Here is a 16,165-nt window from a genome sequence, read left to right on the forward strand (position 1 = left end):
TCAAGTGATATAATACACAAAGGGATTGATACAAAAAACAAGACAATAAATCCCTTCCAAAAGCCTCAGCAGCAATAAATACCTGCAACAGGTCCCACACCAAAACTATGTTACATAAAACCAGCTTTAGAGATCAGCAACTCACAAACCATTGAAAATGATGACCCCCTCTTTTAAAAGCAGGACAGCTAGAGCTTGTCCTTTGTCCCGCACTGGATCTTATTATCTCCCCACAAGATTAAGAGTTAGTGAGAAGCCAGAAACATATAAATCCTCAAGGTCCTTCTTCTCTTAACCCAGACTCAGTGAAGGTCCGGGGCAGATAAAAGGAGAGAGCCAGAGGGTGCAAGAGGGACGAAAGGTTGGTTGGACGAAAGAGGAGGGGGTTGTGGGACGTTTTAGAGTCCTGTTTACCTTCTCTTCTGACAGACTGGCGGGCAGATTTAGGTCTTTGACATTTGGAAATTCTGGCAGGAGCGTCCCCAGTTTGGAGCGTGGTGAATACGCCACTGTTTGCTTGGTGACCTCCTTCTTGCCCGTCTCGTTCACCCACGCCGCCCCCTTCTTGGAGTACATCACATCGTAGTACTGGGAACTCTCCTTCACAGCGATGCCATAGTAGTGGTACCTTTAGGGAATAGTTGTTAGAGATGTGTATAAATGGAAAATAAAGTTTTCACAGTCATCTTTTCTTGCTGTGGATTTATTTGACCAACATTTCCACTAAAGAGCCTTAATCAGGGTGTGAGGGTGTGGCATGTCATCATAGGATTTTGAGGGGTTGCATCCTCAAATAGTGAAGAGTACTGGCTTGAAGAATCCTTAAAAGCAGGCTCTCACTCTTCACTATCTCCATCCAACTTTCATTCTCCGATACTGAGTATTTTTTCGTTGAAAGGTTGAGCTTTTAACTTTCATCATACAAAACAATGGTATTTCTCTTGGATTAATAAAAAAAGTACCAAAACCAATGTGCACAAAGAAGGACATGACAGCTTATGCATTGAGGAATTTTGATCAGAAAAGTAGAAAACAACGTTGACTTACTTTGACTGTCCCCTAGTCCCCAGTCTTCTTGTGGTTAGTTGTGGAAACTGTTGTCTAATAATCTGTTAGAATCAGAGAATTAGAAGTGTATCAATTATTTTTCCTCTGTGAGATTCTTCATGCTTTTTGATGTGTATATCCCCCATGTAAAGCACCTATTAAAAATGCATTATCTCTCTTGACAGGATATCACACTGTAGATGTAAAGGAAGAGATACACTAAAAGGACAACTCGAGAAAAAAGTCCACAATTTCCTCAGCTAGCGGCTGAAGTAACTACCCCATCCAGAATTAATAATATTCTTGTACAGCTCAAAGAATGACAGGAAAATCCATATTGAACATATCAATGAATCAAGTGAAAGTATCTCAAATGTTTTGGGTTAGTATCTGTTTAATGAGGTCTGTTCTAGATGTGAAGAGCTGTGAAGTTCCCAGAGCCTTAATCCCAGGGGGTCTGTATTGGAGAAAAAGGCTTTGGGAACCATACATTTTTTTTACATGTTCAGGGGTATTATTTTTTATATATTAAAAACCCCTACAAATTCTCTCCCCTCCCCCTCTTTCTTTTTGTCCATGAGATTGGCTCCTTGGTTCAGCTCCTGGTGCAGAAACTTTAGCAAACAGTGGAGCTTTCCATTGTGCGGGATGAAAAAAGAGGCCAAGCTGTGAAGTTTCTGTCAGGCCCCGCTTGATAAATGAGCAGACAGGGAGGCAGCCCAGGCCCTTGCTCGTTTTTTTGTCCCGAATCAATGAAGCCTTCCTAAAGGACACCCCACACTGCTCCAGCCACTGATCTAACATTCCGCAACATCTCACCCTTCCAGATTTCCTTTAATTACACATTAATCCAGGCCACTTCTCTTTTTCAATATCCTCTGACAGGAGCTGGGGAGGGATGGGGTGGGGGAGTGGGATGAGGATGGGGCTGGGGGTCAGGGTCCGGGTGTTCGGGGTGGCTAGGAGTAGGTGGGTAAACGGGCTTCTCTGGGTTTCGGTAACAGAGGCGAGCATGTTTACTCTAGCTGTGTAATCAGTCCAGCGGTTTTCAGAGGAACCGACAGTGGGCTGTTCCGTTGACTCTCAATAACTACAGTACTTTCGGAAAGTATTCAGACCCTTTGACTTCTTCCACATTTTGTTAGGTTAGGTTGTTATTCTAAAATTCATTAAATCGTTTCCCCCCCCCTCAACATCTACACACAATACCCAATAATGACAAAGCAAGAACAGGTTTTAAGAAATTGTTGCTAAATTATATATATTAAAAAACTTAAATATTACATTTACATAAGAATTCAGACCCTTTACTCAGTACTTTGTTGAAGCACCTTTGGCAGCGATTACAGCCTCGAGTCTTCTTGGGTATGACGCTACAAGCTTGGCACACGTGTATTTGGGTTGTTTCTCCCATTCTTCTCTGCAGATCCTCTCAAGCTCTGTCAGGGTGGATGGGGAGTATTGCTGCACAGCTATTTTCAGATCTCTCCAGAGATGTTTGATCGAGTTTAAGTCTCTGGCAGGGCCAGTCAAGGACATTCAGAGACTTGTCCTGAAGCCACTCCTGCGTTGTCTTGGCTGTGTGCTTAGGGTCGTTGTCCTATTGGAAGGTTTCCTCCAGATGTGATGCTTGGCATTCAGGCCAAAGAGTTCAATCTTGGTTTCATCAGACCAGATAATCTTGTTTCTCATGTTCTGAGAGTCTTTAGGTGCCTTTTGGCAAACTCCAAGTGGGCTGTCACTAAGGCGTGGCTACCGTCTGGCCACTCTACCATAAAGGCCTGATTGGTGGAGTGCTGCAGAGATGGCTGTCCTTCTGGAATGTTCTCCCATCTCCACAGAGGAACTCTGGAGCTCTGTCAGAGTGACCATCGGGTTCTTGGTCACCTCCCTGACCAAGGCCCTTCTCCCCTGATTGCTCAGTTTGGCCAGGCGGCCAGCTCTAGGAAGAGTCTTGGTATTTCCAAACTTCTTCCATTTAAGAATGATGGAGGCCGCTGTGTTCTTGGGAACCTTCAACACTGCAGAATTGTTTTGGTACCCTTCCCCAGATCTGTGCCTCGACACAATCCTGTCTCGGAGCTCTACGGACTATTCCTTCGACCTCATGGCTTGTTTTTTGCTCTGACATGGGACTGTGGGACCTTATATAGACAGGTGTTTGCCTTTCCAAATCATGTCCAATCAATTGAATTTAGCACAGGTGAACTCCATTCAAGTTGTAGAAACATCTCAAGGATGATCAATGGAAACAGGACGCACCTGAGCTCAATTTTCAGTCTCATAGCAAAGGGTCTGAAAATGTATGTAAATATGGTATTTTAGTTTTTAATAAATTAGCAAAAATGTCTAAAAAACATGTTTTTGTTTTGTTATTATGGGATATTGTGAGTAGATTGCTGAGGATTTTAATTTATTTTATCTATTTTAGAATAAGGCTGTAACGTAACAAAATGTGGAAAAAGTCAAGGGGTCTGAATACTTCCCGAAGGCACTGTACATGTCGATATTACTTTGCAAATATACCGTAACAGGCCATGAGACTGATTTACATACACAATCAGTAAGCATACTTGTTCAATGCTATTTATTTCCCCCCTTCATGTTTTACTATTGTCTATGAAGAAGATAGTTCTGAAAGATGGTCACCTTCCTACGCAGGTATAGCCTACTGCACCAATGGGACTATTTCACTTTCTCTTTCTGTGAAGTACGTATTATGTTCACAACATTAGTTTGGGCTAAACCAAGCAGGCCCTCCTAAGTTTCCTGTTAAACTGGTCAGTGACGGGGCAGAGTGCTGTGTCCTACCTTCCCAAAGCTGGCGGCGTTGACAGGCTGTGTGTCATGCTTCTCACAGAAGTCCAGGTAGTGCATGTAGAGAGCACTGCGGGGGATACAAACCCCTTCTGCAATCTCATAGTTCTCCTCCAGCCTGTAGGTGAAAAGCAGACCTGTCAGTCAATCCCCCCTGAATACCATGGACTTCTTACCGACCTCAAAGACATCTTTAGTCTGGCATCTACCGTATCTACCGGCATCCAAATAAAGTGTTACCCAGTTTACTCCTGTATCTATTCAGTCAAGGGCAGGTTATTTTCTAGTGGACCATATTAGATGAATAATCTAACCTAAATTAGGAGCTACTTTGCGAAATTACATGTGGATTTATTTTTTTACATCTGGGAAAGATGGAACTACAACCATCATGTCAAAGCATAATATCTCTACTGTATAGCATAAATACTCTACTGTATAACACAATATCTCCACTGTATAGCATTATATCTCTACTGTATAGCATAAATACTCTACTGTATAGCATAAATACTCTACTGTATAACATAATATCTCCACTGTATAGCATAATATCTCTACTGTATAGCATAATATCTCTACTGTATAGCATAAATACTCTACTGTATAACATAATATCGCCACTGTATAGCATAAATACTTAACAAAACTAAGCATTACAACATGCGTGAAGAGCTTCAAAGTGCTATAAAACACTTATTGGTTGTGATCAATCACTCTTAGTAGCATACATGTTATACAATTGAGGATGATAAAAAAAGTTATTTTGAACATCTCATGAACATAAAATGAACTGTGATGTCTGCTATTACTCATAAGTATCAAGAGGCTATGTACACCTGTATTTTAAGTGGAAAATAAAGCAACGACTATTATTTTATCTGTCCTATTACAGAGCAGCGTTAAATAAGAACATTTCACAAGAATCCTCAATATTATGACTCGTGAACACCTCCCTCAAGCAATAAACCACAACAAAAAGGACAATTTCAGGAGTGAGATGATAATGGGAAGTTCCCTCACTGCTGTTGAAATGTGAATGACTGTGTAATTCCTGGGTATTTACAACGCTCCTCTATATTCCCATAGACCAGGTATATCTATCTAAATAGGAATCTATGTGTATGACAACAACACTATGAACGTTTGAACATCTTGAAGAACGATCTGGCCTTATTGGCCATGTACTCTTATAATCTCCATCTGGCACAGCAAGAAGAGGACTGGCCACCCCTCAGAGCCTGCTTCCTCTCTAGGTCCGGCCTTTCTAGGGAGTTTTTCCTAGCCACCGTGCTTCTACATCTGCATTGCTTGCTGTTTGGGGTTTTAGGCTAGATTTCTGTATAGCACCTTGTGACATTTGCTGATGTAAAAAGGGCTTTATAAATACATTTGATTGATTGATTGAACACTACACAAACCAACCTGCTTCAACTACAGTGGCATGAAAATGACTGATAAACACATATTCACCACCCTTCAAAAAATGACATCTCCAACAAACAGACCGATCAAGTGTTTTCACCATTGTGTTTTCACCAGAAGGAATGAAATATCAGGTACAGACAACAAATAATTAAATGAAGGAGAATGTCTTGACATAGCCAGCTTACTGTTTAAATTGTGTCTAATGCATATTATTCCCTTCTGATCATAAAAGGTGCAACTACACAGGTCTCTGGTCCTATGAATGCATGAAAATATGTATTTTTGGTGAAAAAGCCATTATACTAATAAAACCATCCTTCCAGCTCAACAGCGGCATCCATGTCATATTGTAAATGCAAACTGTAAGCACCCTTACAATGCTCACTAAAGCTGATAAGTTGATAGTTCGCTTCTTAAAAGGTGCTGTTTGATGTTACAATTATGTCCTTCATCTTTACTTGATTACATTTTAAAACTGTATACAAAGAATCCTCAAACATATTTTTGCAAACAATATAAGAACAAAATAGGGAAATGCACTTGTTCATTTGATCAACAAACAAAAAGCTAAATTGCAAATGCATCAAATAATACAAAATAAATGTGCAGAATAGTTCATGCGTAGAGAACATTGAATTAGCATTGCATCTCTAGAATTACAGCTTTAGGACAATGCAACATTATGCAAATCTGATTGAATTTTGTTGGACCAAGTTCCATACTTTCACCAAAAAGTACATAATGAAATAAACGGGTCAGGAAAGAGGTGAATATACGAACACTTACCATTGTAGGGTAGCTGGTGTTGAATGTGGTTTAGATGCCCTGTTGTTTTCTTTCTCCTCATCTTTCACAGACAAAAAAGGAATGTGTCAACTATTTTCAACCATCACACCTCTTCAATTAAGTATCTAGCCAGCGCAATATAACATTTTAATAAATAACCAGTTGCTGTGAATAAAAAATAAAAAAATAAATCTAAACTGATTAAAACCAGACAAAAGATTGATGCTTGATGCAGTACACTAAAACTAAAAAAGTGATAATTTCTCTCTTTATCCAACTATTCTACTCTGCAACAATATTATGATTATGATAATCAGTGGATTATCAGGGACATTTGTTTTTGACAAGTTTTGTGAATAAAGTTGTGTGCTTTATTTGAACAAATTCCAATCCTACAAGTGCACTGACTTTTGCCATATTTTACGCATCTTATTATTGCGCACCTTTTTATAGCAAATATCAATTTAATCAATAGCACTCTTAATTTAGCCCCATGACAATATATTATTTCAAGAGATATTTATCCATTACTTTATGAGTTGGAGTAATAAATACAACATTAAAGCGTTATACAGTCACTGCTTACTTTCGTCATTGGACGTATTCCCCAGGGACGTGTGACTGGAATACCGCTTGCTCTCGTTCTCGTTGAGACATCTTTCAATCCAGCTCTCTAGAAAAATGCAAGATGGCCCACAGATCAGGGAAAAGCCTACAGAAATTTACAATTGTAGGTTTCTGTCAGTAGCCCACATGAGTATTAATTATTTAATAATTTGCGCTATGGCCCATCAAAATGTGGCAACAATTGGGTGGTCAGATTTGTCCAATATTTGGTTAGCCTACTCTATTGGCCCTAATCAATATAGGGCCTATTTTAAAATGTGGTTCACAAAAAAAGTAATCTAAATAAATCATAAATAAATCACAATCTAACAATCAGGTTTGTTTATCAAAAGTTGACTTTACTTAAAGCTGCAGCTGCAACAGGTGGCCTTTTTATAACTTCATTTTAAGACACATTTTGCCAAATGCAAAAAAAAGGCCATAGACTCAGTCTAGCTCACGTCTAAACAGTGCACAACCAGTTGCATATCACTGCCTACACACACTCATTTGGTCACCTAATGTGACAGAGCAATTCGACTACAATCTATTGTTGGGGCCTAGCGCAGCTGTGCTTCTATTTGAAATGTTTTCACCAACACTGCAGGAATCATTCATTGTTCTTGAGGGGACTACAAGCGCGCACACTTGCCCAATTGAGCCCGCGCTCATTGCTAGAGCAGCCTCGCGACACAGACGCCTTTGTCCCATTCTAATTTCTACTTAGAAATAGCTCAACTGGTGTCCTTTCTTGGGACAGAAACACTTCTAATATTTCTCGTAGTCCTGTAGATCCTGTTGCCCGCATGACAACAATCACCATAGTAGCAGTTGCCAGGTTTGACTGTTGGCAAGGCAACCTGTTCCATCCCATCAGAAGGGGTTAGAGAAGAGGTCATGGAAATAGAAAAGTTAGAGACTCCGAACTATAAGGATAAATTAACATTTGGTTGATGAGTGGCACGCGCTGTTACAATAAATAGCCTAAGAAATGAGCTAGAATGCTTTATCTCATGAATAAAAGCAAACGTGGAGGCTATGCCTAATTTATCTTTGATCTTTGCAAAGCTCTCCTATTCTATAGCCTTAGGCCAGGCATTCGTTTTTAATTGTAAGAACAGAACAGTATGCCTAACTTGGTTTACAACCCACAAGTTGACCAGAGAACACGTGCTGTCATCAGGTCCATAAAGTTTAAAGGAATTATCAAATGAATAAACAGAAATAATCATTATTGTCATCATCATAATTATTTATAATAATATCACCATCATTACATCACATTACATTATATCATTACAATTAATACCAGTACATTATTAGGCTGACGTGTAACTTATTTAACTGTATTGTGCACTAGACTAGCTGATACTTTAAAATGTTTCCCCAGTCATTGATGAAGTTAGTCCACTGAGGTGAAAATAATTCTCCATTGTAGCACTGATCCTTGGGCTGTAATTGAATCATTTGCCATGAGCACAGATAAGGTAGAGCTCTGAATAATTGGATTAAATTCGATCAACGGGCTAAACGGATCTCTGATAATTTTATAGGCACACTCTTTCATGTTAACCAACTCCCCACCAGACAGCGAATTACCATAAACAGCAGGGGAAAAACTCCCCGACGATTATACAGTAAAGTAAATAAATTAGTCGAATAAAATTAAGTATGACGTTAGATTAAGAACACAATTAGAAAAACGCATAGCTAAAGCCGCAACATTCATTCTAACTAATTATTGCCTACATCTGCATATTATGGCTGTTTCGTATAATCGCCTTATTTGAACATTTTAAGAGCCCACTTTTCAGAAGAAGGCTTTTTTCTGTTACTTTTGCGATACAATACGTTTACCATAAATATTTAGTTTTTGATATTACATCGAATTTACTTTAGGCTGCTTCTTGGGTCATGCCGTGCGACTTTATCCTGCTGCCGGCGACTGGTCGCTTATTTCCCCCAGAAGTTGTTTACAAGAAGCAGGTGCGTCACAGGCTACACGCGCCTCGAAGGCTTAGAAGATACTTTTTTCCCAAAGAGATTGAAAACTTTTAGGAATCCTGCTGTAATTTGCTGAATGTAGTCTAATAGTTGACATTTCATTCATGCTCCTTAATCAACGTTTAGGCACAAAATAAATGGCCTAATGTCATTCCATAATCAAACCACCCCTAAAACCTGCTTTTTGTTGGTATATATGTGTCATGAGTTAATGGCACAAAACCACAATGCCTCTTTTGTTGACATCTTAAAGAAACTAAAATCTAACACATGGCTCTAAACTGGCTGTAGAGAAAGTCACAAATTCCCAGGGGCCCAGTGGCTATAGTGATCCACAACAGAAAGTGGTTCCCCATGCATCCTGATAAGGCAAGTCGGCAGTGTTGCAGGACAGGATGACCAACCTGTGGAATCCATATCAGGCTCCTCCAGCAGCCCACAATGCATCCTCTTCCCATCAACGGCACACTGGCTCCTCCAAGAAAATGGCTCTGTGCACGTCTCCCCCTCCTCAGTAGGTTTCCTCTTGTCTAGCTCCGTGTCTCCGTGACCGCTGCCTATCCGTGGCAGGAGATGGTGAGGCTCTGGGCTCTGCCGAGAGAGGGGTGGTGTTGGTGGTGAGGGGAGGTGGTGGGGGTGAGGGGGGGTGGGGGGGGTAGAGACTCCAGAAATCCAGCGGGGGGAAAGCCAGACCCGTCAAAATGTTTGCTGATGTTTCATGGGAAAGGGTCTGATTTTATAGGAGCCCTGATGGGGACATGTCATTGATAGGCTCAGAAGGCTGATGAATGGCCTCAAGTCAGATGGGGATGTGGCAAGGCTCACTGGAAGTCTTTTGTGGGGCTGCTTTGAATAAGAAAGGCTCCCTCCCCAAGAAAAAAAGAGGCTTAGATCTATGCAATCCTAGCACTGTGGCCTCCCCGTCTTCCATTATAGCATTTAATACGTTTTTATACCCCCCCACCTCGGTCCTACACACACACAAACCCACCGCCTCCTCCACCCCTCTTATTTAAAGTCCAAGCTCCCATGAACACTTGTTGGCCCGTTTCAGAACTTTTTTGATGTCTGTCTTCCTCCATTGGCCATGGGAACTGCAACATGACCACTGGAGCAAGTTTTTAGGAAACTACTTAAAGAGAGTGCTACTATATTTATTTTTTCCCACACATTCCAATCACTTTCTTATTTCAAAACACCCTCTTTACTATGATGCCTTTATAAACATTTTAAAAATCACAATGTTGCCTAGTCTAAAATGGCACAAGTGCGAAGTTTGTAGGGGGGGTCTTTTCCCCCATCTCCCCCTCTCCTTGAGGCAACCTTATTTTAGTGTGCCTCGGAGGAGAGCACTGGCCACAAAGGGAGGAAGTTGGGAGGGCTCTGATGGAGTGCCTGTGAGCTGGAGAAGGGAAAGCTGTGATTAGAATATGAATAGAACCACAGGAGAAGGGGGAGAGAGGGAGTGAGGAGAAAGGGGGATTATGGCTGAATTACTCCCCACCACACTGTGGATGGCACTGGAAGACTCTGCTCTTCTTCAGAGTTGCCGGTGCGCAGGCGTAGGGACACTGTCGGTGTTGGTGCTCTTACCATGCGTCCAGGACAGTTGGGAAAGAACACGTGGTGCCCATGAGAGTACAGGTCATACATGAGACACTGACTGACATGCAGCACAACACTATACAGTGCATTCGGAAAGTATTCAGACCCCTCAACTTTTTCCACACTTTGTTACGTTACAGCCTTATTCTAAAATCAATTAAATTGTTTTTCCCCCTCATTAATCTGCACACAATACCCCATAATGACAAAGCAAAAACAGGGTTAGAAAGTTTTGCTAATTTACGAACAACCAAAATTACGGAAATATCTAAATTTCATAAGTATTCCGACCCTTTACTCAGTACTTTGTTGAAGGACCTTTGGCAGCAATTACAGCCTTGAGTCTTCTTGGGTATGACGCTACAAGCTTGGCACACCTGTATTTGGGGAGTTTCTCCCATTCTTCTCTATAGATCCACTCAAGCTCTGTCAGTTTGGATGGGGAGCGTCGCTAGACAGCTATTTTCAGGTCTCTCCAGAGATGTTAAATCGGGTTCAAGTCCGGGCTCTGGCTGGGCCACTCAAGGAGACTTGTCCCGAAGCCACTCCTGCGTTGTCTTGGCTGTGTACTTAGGGTCGTTGTTCTGTTGGAAGGGGGTCCTGAGCTGTCTGGAGCAGGTTTTCATCAAGGATCTCTGCATTTTGCTCTGTTCATCTTTCTCTCGATCCTGACTAGTCTCCCAGTCCCTGTCACTGAAAAACATCCCCACGAAAAAAGACACATGACTCTAACCCAGTAATTTGTTCACATTCTTAGGATCTGGAAACGGATGAGGTATTTTCTTAACATACATTAGTATACATTGACAGCCCAATTTGCCTGAATCATGCTTTCCACCCTGCATTGGATGATATGGTGTTTTCACAGTGGAGGGAGAAGGGGCTCACAACAATTGGTAATTTATACATAGATGGTCAGTTAGCTTCATTTCAACAATTACAGGGTAAGTTTAACATGCCAGCAACACATTTTTTCAGATACCTCAAAATCAGGAATTTCTTAAAGGACACATATCCCACAGTATGACATTAAGCCAAATAATCCTACATTAGATAGCCTGACCCTTGTCAAACCCCATTCAAAAGGGTCGGTCTCTACACTGTATGATGTGCTACAGGCCCACATAGAGGTATCCACAGACCCTATTAAAAGGGCTTGGGATCAGGAACTTAGTTCAGAAATCTCAGATGAGGACTGAGTAGAAGCTCTCAGGAATATAAACCACAGTTCAGTGAATGCCAGACACAACCTTGTTCAGTGTAAGGTGATACACAGGTTAGATTACTCAAAAGTTAAACTGCATAAAATATTCCCAGACACCTCACCACTGTGTGAGAGGTGCACGCAGGATGAGGGAACTTTGAACCACTTATTTTGGACATGCTTTCTGGGCTCTAATTTTTGTTTACTTATCTAAAGCCTTTGATAGAGTTATAGGCCCAGACCAATTGATCGCTCTGTTTAGTACAGTTGATGGGAATAACCAGGAAGGGAAGGCTGTCTCTCTTTGTACTCTATTAGCCAAAAGACTCATATTACAGCTACCTTTGAAATTAGGTTATGGGATTTAGGGAATGTCATTTATATGGAAAAGATTTGATACAATACCTCCAATAGAAGTCCAATGTTTTACAAAATATGGCAGCTGATACAGGATAAATGGTCTATTACCCCTTCATAGCTGGGTTGATGATCTGCTGCTACTCTGTGCTGTACTCAATATTTATATTTGGTTTAACTACACTGCTTGTAATGACTATACGCTGTCTTCTTATAAAATGTACCACCTAATAGGATTTTTTTATTTTTGTATGTGTGAGTTAATAGTTTTGAACTCTAAATTTGCCATCCAATTCAACACTACAATGAATGTCAATGTTTGTATCTCTGTCTTCTTTTTTTATTGGAAAATACTAAATATACTAAATATATTATAATATATTTTTTTAAACATCCCCACATGCTGCCACCAGCATGCTTCACCGTAGCGATGGTGCCAGGTTTCCTCCAGATGTGACGCTTGGTATTCAGGCCAAAGAGTTTAATCTAGGTTTCATCAGACCAGAGAATCTTGCCTTTCGGTAAACTCCAAGTGGGCTGTCATGTGCTTTTTACAGAGGAGTGGCTTCCATCTGGCCACTCTACCATAAAGGCCTGAGTGGTGGAGTGCTGCAGAGATGGTTGTCCTTCTAGAAGGTTCCCCCATCTCCACAGTGGAACTCTGGAGCTCTGTCAGAGTGTCCATCAGGTTCTTGGTCACCTCCCTGACCAAGGCCCTTCTCCCCCGATTGCTCAGTTTGGTTGGGCGGCCAGCTCTAGGAAGAGTCTCGGTGGTTCCAAACTTCTTCCATTTAAGAATGATGGAGGCCACTGTGTTCTTGGGGACCTTCAATGCTGCAGAATCTTTTTGGTACCCTTCCCCAGATCTGTGCCTCGACACAATCCTGTCTCGGAGCTCTACTTACAATTCCTTCAACCTCATGGCTTGGTTTTTGCTCTGACATGCACTGTCAACTGTGGGACCTTATATAGACAGGTGTTTGCCTTTCCAAATCATGTCCAATCAATTGAATTTAGCACAGGTGAACTCCAATCAAGTTGTAGAAACATCTCAAGGATGATCAATGGAAACAGGATGCACCTGAGCTCAATTCCGAGTCTCATAGCAAAGGGTCTGAATAGTTATGTAAATAAGTAATTTCTGTTTTTAATTTTTGTATACATTTGTAAAAAAATTCTCAAACCCTGTTTTTGCTTTGTCATTATGGGGTATTGTGTGCAGATTGATGAGGATGTTTTTTTTATTTAATCAATTTTAGAATAAGGCTGTAACATAACAAAATGTGGAAAAAGTCAAGGGGTCTGAATAATTTCCGAATGTACTGTACAAGTAGCTCTACAGCATACACAGATCAGGATGTGTATAGATCCCAGTAGCTCTACAGCATACACAGATCAGGATGTGTATAGATCCCAGACACTATAAGTGAGTTACAACACAATAATATATGAAGTAAAACCGCTATGTATGTACAGACAATCTATGGGATTACAGATCTCCAAGTAATCCACAGGACAGTATAAGGAGTGGGCTACTATAGAAACCCATTGTCTAATCAATGTATGTACTTATAGTCTGCATTCAATCACAGCCATTGAGAGAATATCTGCTCGGTCAGCAGTCTGTTCTGATGAGAGAATAGGAACTGGATCCCCAATAAATCGTAAATAACCCATTAGCAATAAGTAACTCCTAATTAAGGTGTCTACAAGAGCCTGTACAAGGCTGCAGCATTGTCAGAACATCCTAGGACAGCCTAACACATCCACATCAAACGGGCCAAGAGAATGGGTCACGGGAAGCTACGGCCCCAAATGAGGATCTAATTAATTTGAGTTTAAAAAAGGAACGAGGATGCGGGGTCTTATCTCTCCCTCCGCAGACATCCTTTTCCCATCCTGCCCGTCACTGGCTCATTAGAGCCTCATTAGCTAGGACAGGTGCAGCCGCCCCAAAAGAGCCCACTCTACGCTCCACGTCGTCCTACTGATGTTCGCTGCTTTTGTCCAATCAAAGAGCTCCAATTCAGCTTTGTGGGTGGGGGCATGCTTTGAGCTGTGTATTGGTGGTGTTAAAGCTTTGGAGTGAAAGGGGAAAGAGGATGACACAAAATAGCCTGCTGTCAATGCTGTCAATGTATTACTGTGTTGCGGTAACACAATCAGAGAAGGATAATACCTTTCTTTAGCGTTCATACACTGAACACGTCTTCAGCAGTGTCTGGTATTCAGTGTGAAGTGTCCAACTTATCTACCCACACATGTTGGGTCATCGTGTGTCTCTGAAATGTAAATGGTTTTGTCTTCACTGTTCTGTTAACATCAGTAACAAAAGACTGCTAAATGACATTATCCAATTCTCATTTCTAATGTAGCTTTTATTGACGAATCATGGCCATATTTTAGTGTCCAAATCTTCCTGCAATTACAAAAACACTTCAAATGTAATTTCCAATATACATTCAGATTAGTTTTGTTGATGTAATTTTCAACCATGTCTCGATCAACTATTTGACAAGTCGTTCTCAGGTCCACAACAAAAATGTAAAATGAAAAAAAATAAACATTAAATAATATGTGTTGTTTATTATGTACACAAAAAAGGGTGAAAGCACAAATGTAGCTAAACATACATTCAAAACTCTTGAAATGTTTTAGAAATATAAAAATAATATATTTTTTAAACAAAATCCAAACAAAAATGGTATACCAGTATCTCACTTGCAGTAGCCTACATTTGGCTATTTTAGCAAACAACTGCCTTTTGTATGCTTTGGCATTTAACTCATCTATCATCAGGGTTCGTACAGAGAGTGGCAAGTCAAATTCAAGGACTTTCAAGTACCTTTTCCAGCACTAATATTTATTTTCAAAGACCATCTATTTGTAATAGTTCCTATTATGCAATTGTTTCTAGTCGCCAACAGATGGCAGTATAAAGTCACAACCTCGTGAAAAAAACCAACTAACTGACTATTCAAGTTCTACTCAATAATACATGTTTCACTACTTATTTACTACATACATGACTGGTAAGTCAGGACCGATGTTGACTGATTTCCTTATATGAACTGTAACTAAGTAAAAACTTTGAAATTGTTGCATGTTGCATTTATAGTTTTGTTCAGTTTACATAATATTAAATTGTCTTTATACTTAAATTGTCTTTACATTTCACAACATTTTAGGTCCCACAGACTGTCCCAACACATTATTAATATGTTTGAAAAGATTAGACTCTCTCAGGGGACCCTATTACAATTTTAGGGGACCCCACATGGGTTCCGGACCCCAAGTTTGGGAACCACTGTACTACTAACCTCTCTCCCTGCTTGCTTCAATGTTTCCTCTCTCTGTGTATCTCTTTTGCCTCCTTCATTGCAGCCTGACTCACCACTGTCTGTCTCACTACTCTCTATAAAGAACATGTATTTTGTTATGAGAACTTATAAGCCCATCCTTTGATTATAGCTAGCTTAATTTCAGTCATCTGCTCCTGCTGTGGTCAGGCTCCGTTCAACGCTTCATCCTTCTAGTTTCCTGCAGGACAGAGTGGTGAATGAATGCGCTGCTAACAACGCAAATCCGGGGAGCAGGCGAACATAACAATCATACATGAATCAATCATTCATGATTCCACTCTCTCGCAGAGGAAGGCGCGATTAGAAACCTGTCTGAAAATTGGGAGCCCTGTATCATTTTCTGATATACTATAGCCATTCCATTATTGTAACAGTGCTATAGTATTTCCTGAAACATTATATTGACAGTTGTCAATTTGAGTATTCAACGTTGCTTGTTGTCCTTCTCACATTTCTAGCTCCACCCTCTGTCAGTTCATCTCCATCTCACCCTTTTCATACTCTTGTCCACCAGCGGGCTTTCCCTCTCAGTCGAACCCTATATTTGGTAGCGATTAGCCTGGGCATGAGGTTACTCGTAGCATGTTAGTTTAAGGCGGGGGACAATGTTCATGGACTGCAGCTCCTGGGCTGTTTGCAGGCGTAGGGATCTGCAACGAGGACATGTGACAAGAGGACTTATAGTAGTGGCACCTGGAATAGAGAGAGGGAGAGAGACAGGGGAGTGGGGGGCCTCTATAATACTGTTTAACAGAGGATAGAAAAGGTGCTTAGTTCAGTCTACTGGTCTTTGCATAAACAACCTTTACATCTGATTAAAGGGAAACATCAGGATGAGGCCCTTTATCTACTTCCTCAGAGTCAGATGAACTCATGGATACCATTTTTATGTCTCTGTGTCCAGGATGAAGGTAGTTTTGTGAGCCAATGCTAACTAGCGTTAGCGCAA

The 16,165-nt window shown here is 40.8% G+C and overlaps 1 protein-coding gene and 1 pseudogene across 3 annotated transcripts in view; both read right to left on the reverse strand.

Annotated features, from left to right (window-relative positions):
• Positions 1-9,335, reverse strand: part of LOC139540175 (transcription factor RFX4) — a 28,528-nt gene extending 19,193 nt beyond the window's left edge. For 2 of the 3 annotated variants that reach the window (XM_071343777.1, XM_071343776.1), the window contains exons 1-6: positions 9,093-9,335; positions 6,665-6,751; positions 6,079-6,139; positions 3,859-3,982; positions 1,048-1,109; positions 415-628 (exon numbers count right to left, since the gene is read on the reverse strand). In XM_071343777.1, the coding sequence (XP_071199878.1) occupies positions 415-628; positions 1,048-1,109; positions 3,859-3,982; positions 6,079-6,139; positions 6,665-6,751; positions 9,093-9,135 (591 nt within the window). In that variant the 5' untranslated portion in view covers positions 9,136-9,335. The remainder of the gene's footprint in view (positions 1-414; positions 629-1,047; positions 1,110-3,858; positions 3,983-6,078; positions 6,140-6,664; positions 6,752-9,092) is intronic. The other variant, XM_071343778.1, reaches the window with a different exon arrangement.
• Positions 9,336-14,254: 4,919 nt separating this feature from the next.
• The window catches only part of LOC139539335 (DNA-directed RNA polymerase III subunit RPC2-like), a 47,917-nt pseudogene continuing 46,006 nt past the window's right edge, over positions 14,255-16,165 (reverse strand).

This window comes from Salvelinus alpinus, chromosome 15 (assembly GCF_045679555.1).
Source record: "Salvelinus alpinus chromosome 15, SLU_Salpinus.1, whole genome shotgun sequence".
In the NCBI taxonomy this organism is placed as follows: Eukaryota; Metazoa; Chordata; class Actinopteri; order Salmoniformes; family Salmonidae; genus Salvelinus; species Salvelinus alpinus.